Raw genomic sequence first — 22,519 nt, 5'->3', positions numbered from 1 at the left:
AGCATTTGCTACATAAACCAGCCTCCAGCTTTTTTAAGAGAGGAACTTTTGAGGGAAAAAATAAAGACCTACTTCAATTTGTGACGTAATATACTAGAGCTGTCAATCGACTAAAATGTGTAATTAAAAATAATCACATACTATGAAGTTTAATTAAGCAAATTAATGGCTGGTAAACTGGATATTTGCCCCAAATGAAGCTAATTCAAAGTCATTGCAATATTGTGCTTGAAAAACCTGCTGAAAACATCTTAAACCAGCCTAAACTGGTTTCCTCATCTTAGATGGTCTCTTAGACATGTCTATTTAAATAACCAAATTAATTGTAATTAATCAAATTTAAAGGGATATCTGATTTTCAAAAATTCCAAATGCATCCTTGCTGAACCCCCCGACCAAAAAAAAAAAAAACAACCTAAGCTGGTTGGCTGGTTTTAGCTGGTCTTCCAGCCTGGTCATAACTGGTTTGCAGCCTGGTTTTAGATGGGTTTTTACAACTTCTTTAGCTGGTCTGGGAAACCAAGACCAGCCAAAGAGAATAGGGCTGTTTTTGTTGTTGTTGTTGTTGTTTTTATTTCTAAAACCAGCCTTACCTAGTTTCATGGTCTCAGCTGATCTGCCAGGCTTGTATAATTAACCAAATAAATGGAAATGAATCAAGTGTTTGTGGATTTTTGCTTAAAAAAATGATGCTAAATAAAAGACATCTCATTATTGTACCCAAGAACCATCCTAAACTGGTTTCCTGATCTTAGGTGGTCTCTCAGGCTTGTCTATTAGCTGGTTTTAGAGAGGTTATGGACAATTATTATCCTGGATGACCAGCTAGCTTTCTAGCTAAACAACAACTTGACTTAGCGGGAAGATTAGCTACAAAATCTAAAGACTGACATAGGCTAGTTTAAGCATTTTTTTCAGCAAGAAGTAAATATATTGTTTATGTCCGTATCGTTAATCATAAGCCTATAACTAGCCTACAGAAAACGACCAGTGTGAACACCTCCTTATTCATTCTGTGTTGCCTGCTCTCGCTAAGTGCCCTGTAGCAACTTCTTAGCATGTTACATTAGCAATTTAAAGCACATAACAGTTTCACATTTGAGGTGTCACTGTCTGTAATTTATGCTGTGGAACAAAACGTGGAAGTCGCGAACCTCATTTTATTCTTAAATCTAAACCCACTTTTGCAAAGCCATTAGGGGAGCTGTTAGTGAATTCACTTCCAGGTTGTAGAGCTACAAACCGAACGGCTAGAAACTATAGAAGAACTGTCAAAATGGTTTAGTGCCTTGGACATTTCATAAACATGGAGGTGATTTTAATTTGAGCCTTTTTAATCGCATCTAGCCTGAATTCATGTAGACCTAAACAAAGTTTCTGGAAAGCCCAAAGTAAAGTGAATTAAAATCTGATTAAGCGAAGTCTCTGTGAAGGTCTAATGAACGTGAAGACACTATTTGGTCTTGGAAGATACAGAAAAGTAATTTATGTACTCATCGCCCTATTTCACCTTTTTTAAGAACTTGTCTGGAGAGATAATGAGGGAACCGCTAATGACTTGTCTCACATGCTCAAAAAAATAAATCGAAACACCTTAGGTTACTCAGTACACCATTAAGAAGAACTGATAAGGATTCTGTATGAAAATGTACAGAGAAACTCATGTCTCACATTAAATTGTAGAAAAGAGTATTTAAATAAATACTAAAGTCATAAAAAAAGTGGCTATGAAACTGTCAGTCTAGTGTGAACAATGGCTGGATACCACTCAATTTCATGCCTTCAACTTTAAAACTGTCAGTTTCCCAAACACTTTTGCTAACAGAAGCTTTTTAAAGTTGCTTTTTTTCCCTTACACTCTTTAGAAAGCTCTCTTTTTTTCAACGTTAAAAAATAAATAACAACAATAATTATGTACCTCATTATTGCTAATGATACGGCAAACACCAAGGTCCAAAAAGCACTCTGAAACCGTATGTTGCCCTTTGGGAAATTATATGCCATATCTCAAATGTGGTTAAAGAAAAAGTGTGCAGAAAGCAGATAGCTTTGTAGAGCAACAACGCAGAGTTAATGATGTTAAAAAAAGTACTTTGTAACGCATTTATTTTTTTCTGCACCATAGGGAAATGCATTAGTAAGGACTGGGTGTGCGACGGAGACATCGACTGCGAGGACCAATCGGATGAGGGGGGGTGTGAAGTGTCTGTCTGCAAGCCTCCGAAGTTCCCATGCGGCAATGACACGTCTGTGTGCCTCCCGCCAGAGCGAATCTGTAACGGCTGGAGGGACTGCGCCGACCATTCCGACGAGGGACCCTACTGTGGTGAGTCATGGGATGTGGGTTGTTAGTTTCTTCCTCAATAATTTATTTTTTAATCTATTTTATTTAAATTAATATGATTTAAAATAATTTTACATGAGAAATGGTTACAGTTGATAAACAAAATCACATTATGTGATGCAAACTTACCTTTTCAGAAAAGTCCCAATTTTGATATTTAAAGTTGCAGTTAGGCTTCCATAAATATCTAAATGTACTTAAATAAATAAGTTGCTCAAAAATAACAAAAATAATACCAATAAAAACGTGTAAGATATCAAAACATTTTTTATCTTGAACCAACAAAAAATCTCAATAAACCTTATTTTTGGCTTAAATCATTGAAAAAAAAGAGGAAATGATACAAGCATTATAATCCATGCATCCTATTATTATGCAAGATAAAACAAATAAAAATAAAATAATAATAATATTATTATTATTATATAAACAAATTGATTCAATAATGTATTTTAGTCTTCCACTACTACTACTACTACTACTAATAATAATAATTTATTATTATTATTATTATTATTATGCTACTCAAGTTCATCCCATTGATCTCAATGTTTAGATATTTTTTTATGGGACAAAAATAATTTTATTTACGTTAAATATTGTTTATTTAAATATATACTATAATGAATTTAAATATTATAATAATATTTTGATTATGTTGTAGTATTTTGCTTCTCAAGTAAGTTTGTCTCATTTATCTCGACTTTTACATATATCGATTCGAAAACGGGACAAAAATACTCAAACTTTTAATGTTTTTCTCTCTGTAAGGGTTTCATTTTTATTCAATATGATTCAGTTAGATTTCAAAGACAAATTTAAGAGTCATTTTACCCTCTAAAAAAATCTTTAAAAACTTCAGAATGTAAAAGAGTGTGATATAATTATACAGCCTTACAAATATTGTCTTTATATACTGCTTTCGTCATTATTTGATGTGAAATAAATGAATTTGTTCCTTTTTTGTGGTAAGTATAGTGTGTGTGTGTGTGTTCTCACAGTGATTCTGATGCTGTGTTTGGCTCTTGGGGGATTGGAGGATTTTAGTGAGTGTGTATTAAGGTTCATTTAGGAAAGCTTCAGAGAGAGATCTCTTCCCTCAGGAGATGAGGTAGTGCTGGAATATCAGCTTAGAGCCAATTACATCTATCGGCTCCTCCACACACACACACACACACACACACACACACACACTTTCCCCTCCAGACTGATTAATGCTGGAGAGCACACTGAAAACTGGCCTCTGAGGATGTGTGAGAGAAGAGAAACAGACTCTGGATGGTCTTTTTTGCTGTTAGTAATGACTGAAGAGACTAATATATATATATATATATATATATATATATATATTAATATAATATAATAATATAATATATTATCCACCGTCTACTTGTGAATCGCCTTATTTTTGGTACAAAATATGAATCAAATATGAGGAATGATGCAACAAATTCAATATCTCACATACTCCCCAGTCATATGACATTTAGCTGAAATATCATCAGATATCGGTTCCGTCTGTCAGACAGGAGATTTGACTCTGATTTTATTTCCTCCTTTTGACCAAAATAATTAGGTTTTGTTCAGACAGGCAGCAAAAATCCAGCTCAAATCCGTTTAATTGTTTGTAGCAAAACCCACATCGAATCTGATTTTAACAAACCTCATCCAAACCTAATCAATATGTGGTTTGAAATCAGATTACAATCCGGAGTATTTCAGATCAGATCAGGTTTTGTTTTCAGCGTTTGAGATGTGACTGTAGTAACGTGCGGCTAAAGCTAGAATGTTATACAGTCACACAAAGCGTCTTCAGCTGAATTCCCTCTTTTATGCACACGTGAGTTCTCTTTGTAATGAATAGTGAATGAGCAAAGGATTGAGCTGTTTTTACAATGACAGATTCTTTTGTATGTCTCTTAGCGTAAGTCATCACTATGACAACCATGCCGGATTTTGAGTACACTATTTACAAAAATGGAGCAGGTTTGAATATTTTATTTTATTTTTAATATAAAATATTTAATTTAATATTCACAAATTATTTATTCAGTTTTACCCCTACATATATATATATATATATATATATATATATATATATATATATTTATTTATTTATTTTCAATGAGTATATCTTAACATCCGTAAATAAATAAGCAATTACTTTCTCGTTTTCTGAGATTTTCTTGAATCGAGTTAATTTCTTAACCCATTTATAAATTGGTTTCTTCATTAAATTGTTAAATCTACCTTTTAAATTACGTTAAATTAGAAAATGTTTGCCATTAAGCTAAGAAAAATGTTCATTGTATTTTCTGAAAATGTCTTACTTTGTTAAGAATTTTGCTTCTCAAAATAGCATTATTAATTACTACATTTATTTAAAATTAATAATTTTAGAATTAAAAATAAAAATATAGAAATCATAAAAATTATATAATTTATGTATGTATGTGTTTATGTAATTATATATTTTTCCATTTAGAAAATAATTTTGCCATTTAAGCTAAGAATAATAAACTTAATTCAAAATATATTTTCTGAAAATAAGTCTTAAAGGGTCCCTGAAATCAAAATGAAAGTTTTTTGGGTGTTAGTATCAATATGTTAGTCTTAAGGTTATCTATAAGCCAGTGTGCTCCAAGACAGTGACAAAATTCACATTTAGAAGATTCAAGCATTCAAAACTTGCAGTTCGTCACTTCCGCCAAAACGGATCAACGATTTTTTTTTGACGTCACCTCGTACTTCAGCTTCTCATCAAATCTTCTGACCAATCAAATGCTCTCTAGAATCCGAAGCGCCCGCCCCCAACACTATAATTAGGTGCTGAAGCTGCGGCTGAGATTGGTCACTTGTTCACAGTGTAGTATTTTCTGTACAGTGAATGGCACATAGTGCAAAGTTAAGAACATTTAAAACTACACAGCCTCAGCTTGATTATGATCACTATTTTATTTTAGTAAGATTTCAGATTGAATCTAGGGGGTAATCTATTAGACTGTGGCTGTCAAATGTGGCTTTACAGAGCTCAACGGCTCTGGCCTGAGCAGCTATAAACAAAACACTATTGGCTATTTTAAAAAGGGGGCGGGGCTGCTTGATATGTCCCGCCCTGTCTTCCTGTTTCAGTTGAAATTACGTTACAAGATAGAATAACGCAGCGTGTTTCAAGGCACTTCAGGGGACTTTTAATATCTTAATTACATTAAATATATATATACATAAGTTATTAAGACTTTTTTTCAGAAAATATATTTTGAATATAGTGTAAATTATACGGAAGTTCTAAGCGGCCATGCATTATTATAATTTTTCTGTCTTGTTTTCTCGTGATCTCGACATAACGAAAGTTGTTTTGTCGTTATCATGACTTAATTTTCTCGTGATCTCGACATAACGAAAGTTGTTTTGTCGTTATCTCGACATAACGAAAGTTGTTGATCTCAACGTAAAAACCGTTTTCTCACGACGTAATTGTAGCTATCGTGAGAAAATCAGGGTCGCTATATTGTCTTCGACGATAAAGTTGCAGACCCGACAGCCTCCTTCTCAAGTGTCGAACACTTATGTGTAAGTCGTCACTCACTGACAGACACAGAGCTATTTCAGTTTGAGTGAGTCCCTGATCAAAGTAAAAGCGAATACGATCATCCATGATGCTGCGATGATGCTGCTTCTATAGCATTTTCTCATGCCGAATACACAGAGAAAATTAAGTCGTGATAACGACAAAACAACTTTCGTTATGTCGAGATCACGAGAAAATTAAGTCGTGATCACAAGAAAACAAGACAGAAAAATTATAATAATGCATGGCCGCTTAGAACTTCCGTAAAATTATGTATTCATTTATTTATTTTTATTTACTTTTTCTTTACCATTAAGCTAAGAATAACACACTTAATTCAAAATATATTTATTTTAATATAAATTGTTTTATATTATTGCATTTTATTGCATTATATCTTTATATCTTTCTGGCCTTTAACTAAAACAGTAGTGTCGTGTGTTGGTGCTGAATTGAAAAGCTGTAGGCCAAACCCCAGCAAGCGCTGATTCAGCAGGCCTGAAAAGAGCATTTAACGTTGCATTTCAGTCTAATGCCTCTATTAATTTTAAAAGGGCCAATCAAACCCCCATTAACTTTAAGCACACTCTCAATGTCCTGCTAAAATATCTTGAATATGGCAATGAAAGTTGGGTTGAACCCAAATCCTGCTAGCCGCTGGCAGAGATGAATGCACTCACCCTGGTCAGGATAAACACAAAACCGTCAAAACCCAATGGTCTAGAAACATTCCAAAACATTTTCTGAGCTAGATAAATATTGTTTAAAACAGACCTGGCCTGCACATAAGAAGACTAATCATGATGAATGGGCCTCCAGATCACGTTCCCAGCTTTGTAGAGTGAATCTTGGAGAGAAATAGGTCACCATTTTTTGTTCTTTGTTAGTATGCAACTGAAATGCTCCAACCAGATTGTCAATGCTTAGCTGGTTCTTTACTTTTATATATCTATATAACTATCAACAGCTCTTTCCTGCTCTCACTGGGCTTTGCAAGGTTTTGCCCTGCGGCTGTTTTTATCAGTGCTACAGAAGATGTGTGAATGGACCTTTTGGCCTTTGGCCTGAAGCACTCTTGGCTTTGGGGACCCAAACATCTTCTATCTTCTCAATGCTATCTATCTGTCTGTCTGTCTGTCGTTAAATGATTTTGACTTAAGATTGTGTTTTGGAGTAATTATGCTATGTAGGATTTTGTTTATGAATTCTAAATTTGAAAGAAAGTCTTCAAGGTCTTTAGTCAAACGACAACATGACAAAACCAAGATGATAAAATCAGACCTTTTCACTGTCAAGGTGGATTTTTGTTGTTGTTTTCAATATGAGCCTTTAAACTGAATTTGTAAGTGTCTCTGTACAAAAAGAGACATTATTCCCCTGCTAAAACTTTTTAAATGTTCTCTACTGTATTAGTAGCTTCGCTCAGACCTCACGACTCCTTGGTATCACTAGTGCCAGATTGCACCCTAGCTTTATTGAATGTACTTTCACTTGCCATTTTATACCTTTTCGTGCTCCTTTCCCTTATCAATCATCCATTTCTGTTCCCCACATCTCTTCTGCCTGTGCTTTGTTGTTTTCCATTTGAGTGTCTAGCACATTTTTATTCACTCCGCAACTCCACCAACATGACTGTCTTGAGGTTTATGGATACATTATCCTCTGTCAGTGCTAGACACTTCATTTAAACCTTGAAACCACTTGCTGTTCAAGGTGGTGTTACATTGAATCCCTCTGTGGCCTCTTAATTTTTTGGAGGGAATCAAACCAACCGATTTCTTATTGTTGTTGCATAATTAATTGGGATTATTTTTTTAACATGACATTATTTAATAGTCGCCTTTCTCTGTCTCAATAGTTATTCAGTGAACTACTTTTTAAAGTTAATTTGAGGTTTTTTTCCCCCTTCAAGTGCATTAACATTGTATACAAAGGATTAACAAAGCCATTTGCAGCAAATGCATGCTTTATCATCACTGTTAGAAATAGCATTATTGTGCTTATTACCCAAGTGGCGAGCTGCTATATTCTGCTAGTTGACAATATTAGCTCATACTTAACCACGTTTTTCCATTTAGCATCTCACCATGGGACCACTTCAGTGGCGTACCGTCACATTACATCGTCCAAACCAGTCTTCAGCCATAAATCGCGATAAAGTGATGATAAGGGTGGAAGCGGCTTGTTTAGTGTCTCCAAGCTTTCACCGGAAGAAAAATTAAGAAGAACAGATATACTGGAAGAACATGCCTATAGTACACTGGGAAAAAGAAGAAGAAAAAAAGTTTTTCTACCTTATAGTAACATATACCCTTATGGTACTACTATGAACTTATACTGCCATAGAGACTAGCTGTTGTACCCCTGTAGAGTGCATACTAGTAAGACCTTCATTCATCTTCAGAGCACAAATTAAGATATTTTTGATGAAATTTAAAAGCTTTCTGGCCCTCCATAGACAGCAACTCAGCTATCACGTTCAAAGCCCAAATGTAGTAGTAAGGACATTTTTTAAAAAGTCCATGTGACATCAGTGGTTCAACCTTAATTCTATGAACGCTGGCTCCTGTGTCCCATACTTGGAATTTGTGCTCTGCATTTAACCCATGAAAGTGCACACACAGTAGTGAATAGTGAACATACACAGTGGGCAGCCATTTTTGCCGCGGCACTCGGGGAGCAGTTGGGGGTTTGGTGCCTTGCTCAAGGGTCTCACCTCAGTCATGGAATTGAGGGTGGAAGAGAGCAGAGATCCCTGCCGGACCTGAGACTCGAACCTGCGACCTTGGGTTACAAGTCAGACTCTCTAAACATTAGGCCAAGACTGCCCAGAAGACATTGTAGAATACAGTTTTTTGTTTGTTTATTTGCGCACAAAAAGTATTCTAGTAGCTTCATGAAATTAAGGTTGAAACACAGACATCACACTTCTCCTACATTTCTTAGTGATATTATATGACTGTGCTTTATAAGTGTTTTATGCAATATTTTGCAAATAAGTTAAATTTTAAAAGTAATGTTACTTTACTAGTTATTTGGAAAAGTAATCTGATTACATAAATTGCGTTACTTGTAATGCGTAACCCCCAACTCTCTATCCATCTATCTGTCTGTCTTGTCTGTCAAGGTCTTCATTCAAACAACAACATGACAAAATCAAGATGATATAATCAGACCTTTTCAAACAGTCAAAGTTTGAGTTATTTATTTATTTTTTTAATATCAGCCTTTACTCTGAATTTTTGTTCTCTTCGACTCATTGGATAAAAACGGTGCTTATTCGCCGTGTTTTTATATTCCAATTCTGCGCATAATTTAAATAGCTGGACGGAAACCTATTTTGTTCACCATCTCTATCTTTCTATCTTTAATCTTTTAGGGTTAAATATGGTACAAATATGTTCCTGCTGCCCTGATGGCTAGCTGTTGAGCCCCAAAAAGGTCATATTAGCACCTTAGAGTAGTAAAACATACTTTTAAGGTACTACTATGAATCGTTTAGGGGTAAATAAGGTACAAAGATGTCTCGTTAAAGGTGGGGTAAGTGATTTCTGGTAGCCAATGTTGACATCTCAAATCACCAAAACAAACAAGCCCCTATCCCAAAAGGGTCTCGCCCCTATTTTGATAGCCCCGCCCCACGCATACGTACGCAACCCAGGCAACAATTAGTTCTGTGAAACAAAGCAAAACCAATGTTACTCACCTATCGAGAAGACACTGGATGTGGCACGGCGCGACACGACACGGATGAATTTTAAAGATTCTATGCCGCAAACTTTAAATATTTCACATACTTTTGAAAATCCAGTGTTTGGTTGATCCTGATAAGCGCTCGTCGTCACCGTTGTGAACACGACGGCTTTCTTCTTTTGTGAGGGGGTTTGGCGGCACAGCATCTTTGTTTCCAGGCGGAATGTTAAAGAACGTAACACACACGTCTCCCAGAAATCCTGTATAATTCAACCAATCCGACGACGACTTCAACACTCCTGAAGTGTTTCCAGATAAGTGTGCCATATGCATCAGACGTTTAGCCAACGGTCCATGGACGTGATGTCTGAGGCTGAGACTAAGTGTAGACAGACTTTAGCTGTTGCGGCGTGGTGCGGCACAACAACTGTCACGTTTCGTTGTAGACACGGTGTAAGCCTTCTTTTGTTCTGCAGACGTTTTCCTCTTTTGTATTTTATTCACCATCTCTATCTTTCTGTCGTCGCTCGGCTAATATCCGTCATTTGCACTGAGAGCTCTCTCCTCTGCATCATGAGTAGACACGCCCCTTACTGCTGATTGGCTACAAGTTTGTTTTGGTACTCGGCCCGACTCCGTTTTCTAAAGCTTTTTTGAAAAAATACATACCCCACCTTTAAAGGTACTTTAACAATGATAAGCTGCTGTACCCCTAAAGGTACAACGTTTGCACTTTTGTCTGAGAGTGCAAACAGGCCTGCATTCTCTAAGGCCTGCATTTGTGAGAAACTATGGAGCAAAATAAGATCTCATTGAGTCAGTCCACTTGCTTCCAATTGCTCTAGCTGACCAAGAAGTGTATAGCCTGGAGGATCAAACAGGAAGCACCAAACTCTTTCTTGTTTGTTTCTCCACGATTTCCTTCACTCCTCCAAGCGTCTATGGCTCCCTGCTGTTCAGCTGTATGTCTTTTGAGGAATTCCATCAGTTCTTGCCGCCTCAGTGTTCGGACCCTGCTATTTTCTTCTGAAGTGACAGTTTATTCCGTTCTTTCTGACAATAACCCACTTCTCCTGCTTTTTCTCTCCATCTCAGATGAGTGTTCGGTGAGAAAGGGCGGCTGCAGTCACGAGTGTTCGGTGGCGCCAGGTAAAGGGGTCGTGTGTTCTTGTCCGGCGGGGTTCCAGCTGGGTTCAGACGGCCGGACATGTGAGGTCCTGGATTACTGTACCAAGCACCTACGCTGCAGCCAAGTGTGCGAACAACACAAAAATACTGTGAAATGCTCCTGCTATCCAGGCTGGATTCTTGGACCTGATGGAGACAGCTGTTATAGTACAGGTAAACAGTGGCCTGTTGATTCTTGGTTGGCCTTTGGTTAATGATCTGAATTTTTTGCACGAAAATTGGGGGTTCCATCCCAAATAGGGTTAAAACCAGATTACAGTCCAAACAACAAGGCAATTAACCTCAGGGGATCCAAATGACCCTGAATTTCTGTGCTGTAAATAACACGGATAAATGGCTGCAAGATGACAAGCAAGTTCATTTAGGGCACATTTATTCATATTTACTTTCAGAGAGAGGATTGTGCAGTCAGTTTTAAGGTGTAAAATGCATGTGTAATATGTATGCATTTCATTTTAGCGACTCAAATTTACTGAGAGCAGAAATGAGTTGGGAAATATCAGAGAATTCAGACTCCAGCGCATTTGATGGGAGTGGAGAGGAAGATGTGCAAATACCACTAAGTAATGTTTTAATAAAAAGAAAAAAAACAAGCTTTTACTGAAACACACAGCTCAGTTTTCAGAGCTGTCAAAATGCTTTTAGTTTTTGTCCGAACTGAAACGGCCAGCTATAATTCACTTTGCAATCCACATAAGGTTTTCTCTCCAGTCTCAGAGTTGTAGAGATGCCAGCCACATAATACAGCATAACATTTTTGGTTTATTCAGAGCTTGGAATGTGCTAATATTTTATTAGAAGAGTATTATTATTATTATTATTAGTAGTAGTAGTAGTAGTAGTAGTTTTTTATTCATTTGATTTAATTTTATTTTATTTTTTAGCATCTTAGTCTTTAACATCTTGAAATGTTTCGGTAATGTTTCTTAACTTGAATTTTTGACTTGACAGATAATATTTAGCTTTTTGCCAATTTTACATTTAGCGATTTAGCCTACAAATGAGTAACATAACAATTTATTTAATTTACTGGCAATATATTGTAAAACCAAACCCAAAAATACACACAAATCCTTTTTATTGTGATTTGATTGGACCAACTTGTCAACATTAAACTTGCTTTTGCATTTTCGCAGTCCTGCTGCATGTGTCCTTGTTCTCTTTAACGACTGTTTTCTGTCTTTTTGTAGATCCTTTTGAGGCGTTCATCATTTTTTCCATCAGACATGAAATTCGCCGCATCAGCCTGCAAAGGGGCGACTATAGCCTGTTAGTCCCCGGGCTCAGGAACACCATTGCTTTGGATTTCCATTTCAGTCAGAGCCTGCTGTATTGGACCGATGTCGTAGAGGACAAAATTTACCGTGGGAAGCTGTCAGAGGGCGGCGGTATGATTCACAATTTTTTTACATAGTTTATGACGGTATTAATATTTATGACTTTATTATACCATACAGGCTATAATATGATTAAGTGGAATTTATAGTGCATCACTCCAATACCGTTACAAACATGAATAATGTGTCAAAATATTTTATAAGTATTGTCAAATCTAGCATTTACTACAGGTTGCATTCACTACAGGATGTTTTCAAAGTGCCGTTAACACTTTGGTTGACAAAATAATTGAGGTAGTTTTGTATTCTATCTATCTATCTGTCTATCTGTCTATCTGTCTGTCTGTCTGTCTGTCTGTCTGTCTGTCTGTCTGTCTGTCTGTCTGTCTGTCGATATATAGATGGTGGATAGATATCGACATAATTAGATATAGATAAATAAATGTATATATAATATAACATTACTTGTTTACAATTTTGAAATTTATTTATTTAAAATATTAACTTATTTATTTTTACTTCTTTTTATTTTTCATTACTTATTACAATTTTTTTATTTTATTTTATTAATATTTAAGGAGTGACAAATACTCCTTATAAAAAATATATTGTATTATATTCAGATCAACAATCAAACTGCATATATTGTTTTTTTCAAAATTATTAGCAGGTAAACGTTTTGTTCCATGTCTCATTAATCATGATTCTTATTGTCATGATTCTTATTCTTCTTATTGTTCAGCATATTGTGAAGTTTTTTTTTTAGCTCTGTTTTACACTTAAAAAGCAAAGTCAGTCTACCAACTGTGTTAATATTTCAGCTTCAAAACGTGTGAGAAGTAATTTGCACTCAGATAACAAAGGAACTGATGAGTAGATATTGAGAAAGAGAGAGAGAAAAAAGTAGGAACTAGGGCTGCACAATAAAAAAAAAAAAAAGGACATGACGTGACGTGTGGCCAAGTATGGTGAACCATAATCGGAATTTGTGCTCTGCATTTAATCCATCCAAGTGCACACACACAGCAGTAGTAGTGAACAAACACACACACACACACCTGGAGTGGGCAGCCAGTGCTGCGGCGCCCGGGGAGCAGTTTGGGGTCAAGGGTCTCACCTCAATCGTGGTATTGAGGGTGGAGAAAGTGCTGGACATTCACTCCGCCCACCTACAACCCCTGCCGGACCTGAGACTCGAACCCGTGACCTTTGGGTTACAAGTCCTACTCTCTATCCATTAGGCCACGACTGCCCCCTAAATTGCATGTGATTGTCAGAACTACAGTTCTGTGTATTAAATGCCGCTCCCTCTGAAAGCATGTGATGGAGATGAACTACTAATCACAGAACCAGCTTTACTGACAAGATACGCATGATCATTGCATGTGATTTATCGTGCAGCCCTAGTAGGAACCACTTTGTCTTGAGGGCTATGCTAACATTTCACACACTTCATAGAGTACTAAATTACACTCACCAAATGCCAAATTCAAGTAATCTTGAGCTTGACCGACCAGCTAACAAACTAACAACAATTTATTTTCATTAAAATAACCCACTTTGTTGTCCTAGCAGGTGTTTCATCAATTGAGGTGGTGGTCCAGCATGGTCTAGCCACTCCAGAAGGCCTTGCTATTGATTGGATAGCGGGAAATCTCTACTGGATCGACAGCAACCTGGACCAGATTGAGGTGTCCAAGCTGAATGGCGAATTACGAACCACCCTTATCGCCGGGGGTATGGAGCACCCTCGGGCCATCGCCGTGGACCCTGGCCAGGGGTGCGTTCTTCACTCCAGTTGAAGAAAATAACAGCAAAGCACCAGTTTTCCAATTCCTTCATAGCTTTAATGAACAACTTCAATGATTGATAGCTCCATTCGGTGTTTTGCGAATCGTAATGAACCCGTCTAATCACCCATAAAGGAGTTTTTAAATGATTTCCAGAAGGGATATTACCATGAAATTGGGCCATTACACATTCTTACCTGTTTTGTAATTGTGCTAATGCTAATGCTTTTAATGAGGATGTGGTTTGCAAGTAACCCTCATTTGAAAGTCGTTTAAGGTAGATTTTTACATTCAGTTTTGTCATCAACAGCGCCTTGTTCTGGACTGACTGGGACGCCACGTTTCCTCGCATTGAGGGTGCTTCCATGAGCGGGAAATGGCGACATGTTGTGTTCAAGGACATGGACTCCGGGGCTTGGCCCAATGGATTGACTTTGGACCACATGGAGAGCAGGATAGTATGGACAGACGCCCGGTAAGAAGCACACAAGTAGTCTTCTGTTGGGTTTTTGAGGTTTTTCGCAAGACAAGACTGTTAGGGAAGGTTTTGGAGGGAAACTAGAAAGTGGAATTGGGAATAAACTCAGTCATTGGTAACAAATTCAAGCACTCGTTTTGTTGAATGATTGATGTGTTTTTGTACTGGTTCAAATTCGAGATCCACCTCCGCTGGCGACAAAATGACAGGCCGACAGAGATATGCTATTACTATTGATTATAATTTTGCCCATCAAGTATTTTTTTGTATTTTACAAAGCAGCTGTGTAGCAATTTTGCTGTCTTGACACATTCATAAACTCTCATCTTGCATTTCTCACTGCGCTAGTTCAATTCCTCTTGTGCCCGGTGGCTCCAAATGTGCCCAAATTAATATTCAGATAATGAGATTCTTGGACTTAATGAAGAATCTGATCAATTCTCGGCTTTCGATTGCCTCATTTTTGTCTCTGCTATTTTCAGATCACACATCTCTCTTTCTCTCTAGGTCTGTCAACAGCATTTCTTTCTTTCTGTCTTTTTCTCTGAACAGTCTCTTGACATTAAAGCATCAGTGAACACTAAACGTCTTACAGACTATTTTGACTCTTTTAGACTGAATAATCTCATTTATTTGGAGTACACTGTCTTTGTAAAACTGTACAAAATGTTCAATGTATATTGTTGTTTTGTTTTTACTTTTGTTTTTACTAATGGAAAGCTAAACTGTGCCATTCACAAGCAGTTGTATTTTTGTAGCCTAATTTAATGAAATTCGAATATATTTTGTTTGATTCATTTTGTTTCAGTTCGGTTAATGTTGCTCATTTTGATGTTTTGTTTTGATATGAATTGACTTAATGTCTGTTCAGTTAAATGACATAATTTAGAGTTACAGTAAACAAGATTTATGAAGTTTGATTTGATTGTTCATTTCAAGTTGATTTGACTCTACTCAGTTCAGTTAAATTAATTTTAAGTAAGTTTGGTTGAGGTCAGTTAATTGTTGTAATTCTGAGTTAAACTGAATTAACTTTGATTCGTTTCAGTTCAGTTTTTTGGGGTTGATTTGATAAACCAGATTAAATTTGATTGTATTCAGTTCGATTGAGGTTGACTTGACTTAATCAAGTTCAGTTAATTCATTTGTTATAAATCGGAGTAAAAAAAAATATTCAGCTTTATTTCATTCAATTCAGGTTGATTTGAATTTATTTGATTCAAAATTTCAAGTTCAATTGATTGTAATGTCTTAATTCTGAGATAAACCAGATTACGTTCGATTTAAATCTGTCTGATTTAGGTTGCTTTGACTCGATCAAGTTCAGTTAATTGTTTTGTTATAAATCAGGGTTTATCAAAATGTATTAAGTCCAATTTGATTAAATTCAGGTTGATTTGATTTGAAACGACTTGGTTCAGTTCAGTTAATTGCAGTGTCGGAATTCAAAATTAAATGAGATTAAGTTTGATTTGACTCAACTCAGTTGATTTAAGTGAATTGTCATAACTCAGGATTAATCAAGCTTTAATTTGGATTGGATTGGATTTCAAACTACTAGTTAACTGAATTTTCATAATTCAGAATTACACAAGATCAAGTCTGATTTGAGTTTGTTAAATTTTTTGGAACTAGAATTGACTAAACTGTACAGTTTATTCAACTGAACTGAGGTATTTCAGAATTAAATATGATTTAAATTTGATTTGATTCTAGTTGAGTCAAATCAAATCAACCTGAACTGAATTGAATCACACTTAATGTATCTTGTTTAATTCATTCAGTTAATTAAATTTGATGTAATTCAAAGTAAAACAAGATTGCAAATCCTCAATTTGATTCAATTCAATTTGTTGAAACAGTCCATTAAAGTGTTTATTAAGAAAGTGAATAGGGTCAGTTTTGATTTCATGTGACTTTAAAATACTCTGAAAATGATTTATCCCTCCTCAGATCTGACGCTATATTCTCTGCTCTATATGACGGAACGGGGATGATTGAAATTCTCAGAGGCCATGAGTTCCTTTCTCACCCATTTGCCGTGTCTCTCTTTGGTGGGAATGTTTATTGGACTGACTGGAGGACCAATACTTTGACCAAAGCCAACAAATGGACCGGAACCAATGTGACTGTGATCCAAAAAACCAGCGCCCAACCCTTCGATCTGGAGATATACCATCCTAGCAGGCAGCCACAAAGTAAGTAACCGTCTCGCTGTCTTTCAAAACCTAGAGAGGCTTTGAAAGAGATTATGATTTGAAGGAACCAACAGAACATAATGAGAGAAATCTCTAGATTGAACGAAGTTGTCATAGTGGATTAACAACGTACAATGACCCAGTTTTGGCACATTCCCATTTCTCACTAGAAGATTTTAGGGACTAATTGGCTGCAAAGCTGTCTCGTCAAGAACTCCCTTGATTCCCATCAAGAATTCCCATCATTTCTGAAACATGAAACAGACAGTCAAACACTACAAGGTCACATATCTTTTCTGAATTTCCTGCTGAAAACTAAATGCACTTTCATTTAGAACTAAAATACTTACCAAAACAGAAGCAAAGGAATACTTTATGTTTGAGTTTTTGAGTTGAGATTTTTTTTTTTTTTTATTCTAAAAACGAACTAAAGATTCCAATTAGAACCAAAAGTTTTACCTAAACAGAAAGAAAATAATGTTTTATTTTTGAGTTCTTTTGATAAATGTTTAATTTGATCTTGTTTTGTTTTGTTTTGTTGTTCTTCTAAAAACTAAATGCACTTTCAAAGATGCCAATTAGAACTAAAAGACGTACCAAAATAAAAAAAAACAAAAGAATGTTTTGGGTTCTGTTGAGAACTTTTCTTTTCTTGTCTTTTCTTTTATGAAATGAAATGAAAACAACAACAAAAATAACTAAGATAACTTTTCCAACAAATTGTGTATTTTTTGTTTGTTTGTTTTACTTTTTGTTTTTCCAGAGAAATGCAGAAGCTGCTACAAAAAGTTATTAAATATAATAAATTGGTTATCAAAATTAAATAATGTTGTTACAATTTGTTTGTTTGGCATTTTCTGAAAAGCTGTGACTTGCTAATGTGTTCTGAGTGTTTTTTTATAGGCTGTTATAAGGTTGCTATGGTGTTTTTTCTGGTTGCTTGGGTGTATTGGGCGGTTGCTTACTGGCCCGTGTTAAAAGAACCACCCCTAATGACCTCTGGGTAATTTCTTGTGGCGTTTATCAGTTCAGTGCACGCTGAAATCTGTCTCTCCTTCTGTTACGCTCTTTTAATTGGCCTAATAGAATTTGTTCACCGTTTGGGCAATAAAGTACAAAAGAAGAGCCAAAAAACGTCCCATAAATAAAACACAATTGAATCAGCCCGTGATGGCTGTCCAGCATCTTTTCCCTTGGGTGTGCATCTGCCAGATGTGGAAGAATCAGCCTTCTGTCAACACATAGAGCTTGGCATCATCCACCAAAGCTAAATTACACCCTTAATGGCGCTAAGAGGCTCTTTGTTAACTCATGACTCCAGATAAACACTTATAATGGGCTGGTGGAAACTTTCACAGCGTTCCAGATAGTGATTGGCAGCTATAAACCTACGGTTTGGATGCAGTGATATGCCGCACAGATGTGTGAAGGCTTTTTTCGAGATTGAGTTTTTTTACGTTCTGATCAAATTCGATTTGAAGTACAACCTTCAACTACATACAGTCCTTGAAAATTATGATGAAAGTTGATGAAAGTGAATCTGGAGTGAATCATTTTTAGAATTATATATTTAGATCGCCGTCTCTCGCTTTGAACCAGCTTGTTTTGAAATTTACCTCACAGGCTACTTTAGAAATGGGTGTTTGTAAGCCAAAAGTGTGCTCCTGAGCTTTTAGATTGAAACATTTATGATAATTTTTCTAGCTTTCTTTTATTTATGCTCTTGGCTGTGTTTGTCCTGTGGCTTGACTTTACTTTGTAATTGTGATTTTGTTTATAGCGCTGATCATTTTTGCTTTTATCTTTTGCTCGTTTCTTTTGTTTCACCCCCTGGGCTTTTATCTTTATTTTCTGTGATAAATGTTTATATTATGACATTTGAAGCACTTTGAGCTACCTTTTATGTCTGAAAGGTGCTTTATAAATAAAGTTATTATTAAATGTATTGTAGCTTTTGTTCTTTTCAAACATTTTGATCTGGAACCCAGTTTGTTTATTTATTTTACTTTACTTTTTAATAAAAGTAATAATAATTTAATAAAAATTTCAGAAAATGAATTAGCCTTGGACTGAACTATTTTTCCATTTATTTATTTTTATTTTTTTATTGCTTCTGTTCTTGTGTCTGTCCTGTAGGTTAACACTTGGTTAACCTACAGGACAGACACCAGGTTAACTACTCTGTTTTTAAATATTCTTTATAGCACTGGTCATTTGCACTTTAATATTTATTTATTTAGCTCTTGTTTTGTTTCATCTGTTGATATCCTTATATTTTATTTGTTTTATTAAAATGTTTTCATAGTGTGCCCTTCCAAGGGCGTAGGTTTGCTTTCGACGTTGGTGGGGACATAAACCACGTTTACTTACTGCTGCCACTTAAATAGGTTCCAAAAAAAAAAAAAAGAAATCACATTATATTTGTCCCAAATTATTGTTGATGTTCATGACTTTATCCTAGGCTGAAAGATTGTGTATCTTTCCGCACAACGTTTGTCTTTCTGTCCGTATGCTTTATGTAGGGAGCTAGTAATAGGCATAGATCGTGCTCTCTTTCCGTTTGCTCTGTTTTGTCAAACAAACACCACTTCAAATTCATTGATGCAACTTTGTTCATTCCTGAATGTGGGCTTTTATATTAACTGTTTTGGACTGCTATCTTGAATTGGGTGCAATACCTGTGAGTTGTTCTAAACGCGGCTGTGCTTGTCGTCCGGTGTGTAACTATTCCGCACATGTATTAAATGCATGTCCTTGAGAGCACGCAGTTTTCTAACGTATTTAGGTAATATCAATGATTTGACATTTCAGATGTGTCTGAAATGACAAAAACATATACATATATTTAATTATTGGATCAAAAGTATTGCTAGGGACAGTTTGGTAGTGGCTGGATATTGGTAGGGACACCTCCTTAGCCCCCCCCACACACACACCTAATTCTATGCCCCTGTGCCTTTCATTTGAAGAGTGCTATATAAATGACGTTTAATTTATTTGTATATTCATTTATTTATTTATTTGAAAGTTTTAAAATATTGTGATCTGGAAAATTTAAAATTAAATATTATTTATTATTATTATTATTTATTTTTTATACAAATTACAGAAAGTAGAAAGTATTTCTCAATTAGGTAAACATTTTTTCAACGTTTCCAAGCAATAATTTTAGTAGGCAATACACTGAAATGAAATAACTTTTGTAAAATGAATGGGCTTTAGCCTTGAACCATTACTAGTATTTTCTTTCTGACCTTTTTCTGTGTCCGCTCTTGGCTGTTTTTGTCCTGTGGCTTTGCACCTGCACCTCTGTTTTGGGATTTTGTTTATAGCTCTGGATGTCTGTTTTTTGTCAGTTTTCATTATCCATCTGCTTCTGAAGCGTCCGGCCCGCATCGCTATCGGTTTTTACGTGTCAGAATAGCTTAGCGAGAGTGACATAGAGATTACTGTTTTCATTAGGCCCAAAATGACTTTTTTATGGACTTGTTATGCATTTTTTAGTTACATGTATGTTTTACGGTCCCATTTAGAGTTGTGGAGTAACAACCTTGCTCTGAGCAAGAACAAACCCAGGGAATGTTGGGTAGGGAATAAGGGGCCTAATTACCCAGCGTCCACATCTTCCACTTGTTAGGCAGAGTACTTTTGGTTTTCAGGAGACTACATGCATGGATCCAAGCCGCATTGCATAATAACTAGCAAAAGAAATAATAAAATACTTTAAAATATTAAGAAATTAAATGTAACAGTTTTAATGTTGACCTGTGGCTTTGACCTGTGGAAATAATAATCAAAGGCATCACTGTCTAATAAGTCGCTGTGATGATAAATCAGGAGAATGAAAAATTAATTTGACGGATTGAGAATGTATGCTCATATATTCTTTTATTAATGTTTTCTCTTCTCTTCTCCTGTCTTCTTCAGCTCCTAACCCGTGTGCTGGTAACAAAGGAAGAGGCCCGTGTTCTCACCTCTGCCTTATAAATTATAATGGTTCTGCATCTTGCTCCTGTCCACATCTCATGAAACTGTCGGCCAACAACCGAAGCTGCCAAGGTGAGCTCAGCCTGTCTGCTGGACTGTAGATCTCACTTTCTACGAGAAGTGTTTGGCATGCACACCAAAACTCTGCGGTTTTGAGACTTTTAAATATTAGAAAATTCAAATCACACATAAAGTATTAAGACTTTGTATTTTATATTATTGTATTGAATAATATTAATAATATTAATAATAATAATCATTATTATTATTATTATTATATTTATGTAATATTATGAAGTTGCATTTTATGTATAACATATATTAATATTGCTTTTCAAACATTGTAGTGTTAAAGCTCAAGTCAATATTTATCTATATATAGATTATATTAGGGACGCACGATATAAAAATTTTAACCGATACCGATGACCGATAATTAAGTCCTTCTCGTGGCCGATACCGTTACCGATAAGTTCATATTTTTATATTATAATTTTTATATAATCTGCAGTTTGTGCACCCAGGAGAATACAAAATCTAAGATTCACTGATTAAACTGATATTTTAGTAGCTCTGGCCTAACTATAGCAAACATCAGTCCTGACTCTTCAAATGTTTTTTATTTTTTGTGCAAGGCACCACAATACTTTGTAACAGAAATGGTTTAACATAATTATGACAGAACTATGATTTATCTGCAATTAACAACTCATTAACAACAAATTTATATTCAAATATTTCATGCATAAAGAAATCATTCAACGTTTTTAGTGCACGAGGATGAGAAAGTTATATAGTCTTTAAGCAGTGTTGGGAGTAAGGCTTTACAAAAGTAATGCATTACAGTAACGTATTACTTTTTGCTGTAACGCAGTAGTGTAAGGCATTACTAATCAATTCTCAGTAATATTTTACTCGGTACATATTCAGTAACGCTTGCATTACAACACACTTTTAGCACCCAATTATTATTATTATTTTAAATTTAATTTAAAGTCGGGCTCCTACTTTTTTATGTCCCTAGGGCCGGGCTTCAGGCCAATATTCACGTCATAGTTCAGACGCGGGCCGGGCCTCGGGCCTGTTTTAGGCTTCTCCTATCTTTATATTTTAGACATCCATCAATTATTGATGAAAAAAATTGCCGCTCTGGTGGAAACAACATGAGTCCGTGCCGCGATTGTCAAGAGCGGTGTTTAGTGTTTAGTGTCCCGCAGCAACAGTGAGCCTTCACCACAGATGAAGAGTTCTGCTTCAAATACACACAATAAAGAAAAAGCCCCAGCAAAAGTAATTACCATGAATGTGTCCGCGGGAAATAGTAAGGATTCACCATCTCCTGGTTAGACGCGCCTTTAGAGAGAAGTGAATCTTCCCGGATAACGATTGTATTAAATAGTTTTTGTTTTCGTTTTTATTTATTTCGTTAAGTAGCAATTTAAAGCTTTCTTTAGATATATTTATCATGTCTGTAAGGCATGTATTTCGGTTAATTTTTGTGAACGAATGACAGTCACTCATCACAGATCAGATTTCATTTATCACCTGTGGAGAGAGTCGAGCTGACTGACGAGTGAGGTGAAAAAGACAAGACGATGGCAGAAGAGTTTAAAAACGAAATGTAAAAGCGCCTGTTTTAAAAATATTTGTGGATTTTGAAAAGCCTGTTGACCTGCCATTTATCTAAGGTGATATTGGAAGGTCTATTTATTTATTTATTTTTTAAACATTCGTTTCTCATTTAGCGTATTTGGTTCCACAGTATTTGCTGATTTTTATTTTATTTAAACGGTGATATTTTTCCCATTATTTTACATCAAGGTGTATGCAGTCCGTGCCTCAAAACTTTCCATCTCACTAATAAACATTCTACGTTTTATAATTATTTGTTCCTCAGTCTTTACTGATTTTCAGTTTTGTATAGGCCTACCAT

General features: G+C 35.7%; 1 protein-coding gene across 1 annotated transcript in view; it reads left to right on the top strand.

Annotated features, from left to right (window-relative positions):
• LOC306867723 (low-density lipoprotein receptor-related protein 1B-like) overlaps positions 1-22,519 on the top strand; it is a gene marked incomplete at its 5' end in the record, with an annotated part of 282,208 nt that overhangs the window by 121,672 nt on the left and 138,017 nt on the right. Inside the window, 7 exons of the mRNA XM_079413559.1 lie at positions 2,126-2,326; positions 10,704-10,949; positions 11,987-12,184; positions 13,709-13,913; positions 14,234-14,398; positions 16,355-16,599; positions 20,527-20,658. Coding sequence (XP_079269685.1) covers positions 2,126-2,326; positions 10,704-10,949; positions 11,987-12,184; positions 13,709-13,913; positions 14,234-14,398; positions 16,355-16,599; positions 20,527-20,658 — 1,392 coding nt within the window. The remainder of the gene's footprint in view (positions 1-2,125; positions 2,327-10,703; positions 10,950-11,986; positions 12,185-13,708; positions 13,914-14,233; positions 14,399-16,354; positions 16,600-20,526; positions 20,659-22,519) is intronic.

Source organism: Barbus barbus, assembly GCF_936440315.1.
Source record: "Barbus barbus genome assembly, chromosome: 49".
In the NCBI taxonomy this organism is placed as follows: Eukaryota; Metazoa; Chordata; class Actinopteri; order Cypriniformes; family Cyprinidae; genus Barbus; species Barbus barbus.
This window is presented reverse-complemented; position numbering and strand designations above follow the sequence as displayed.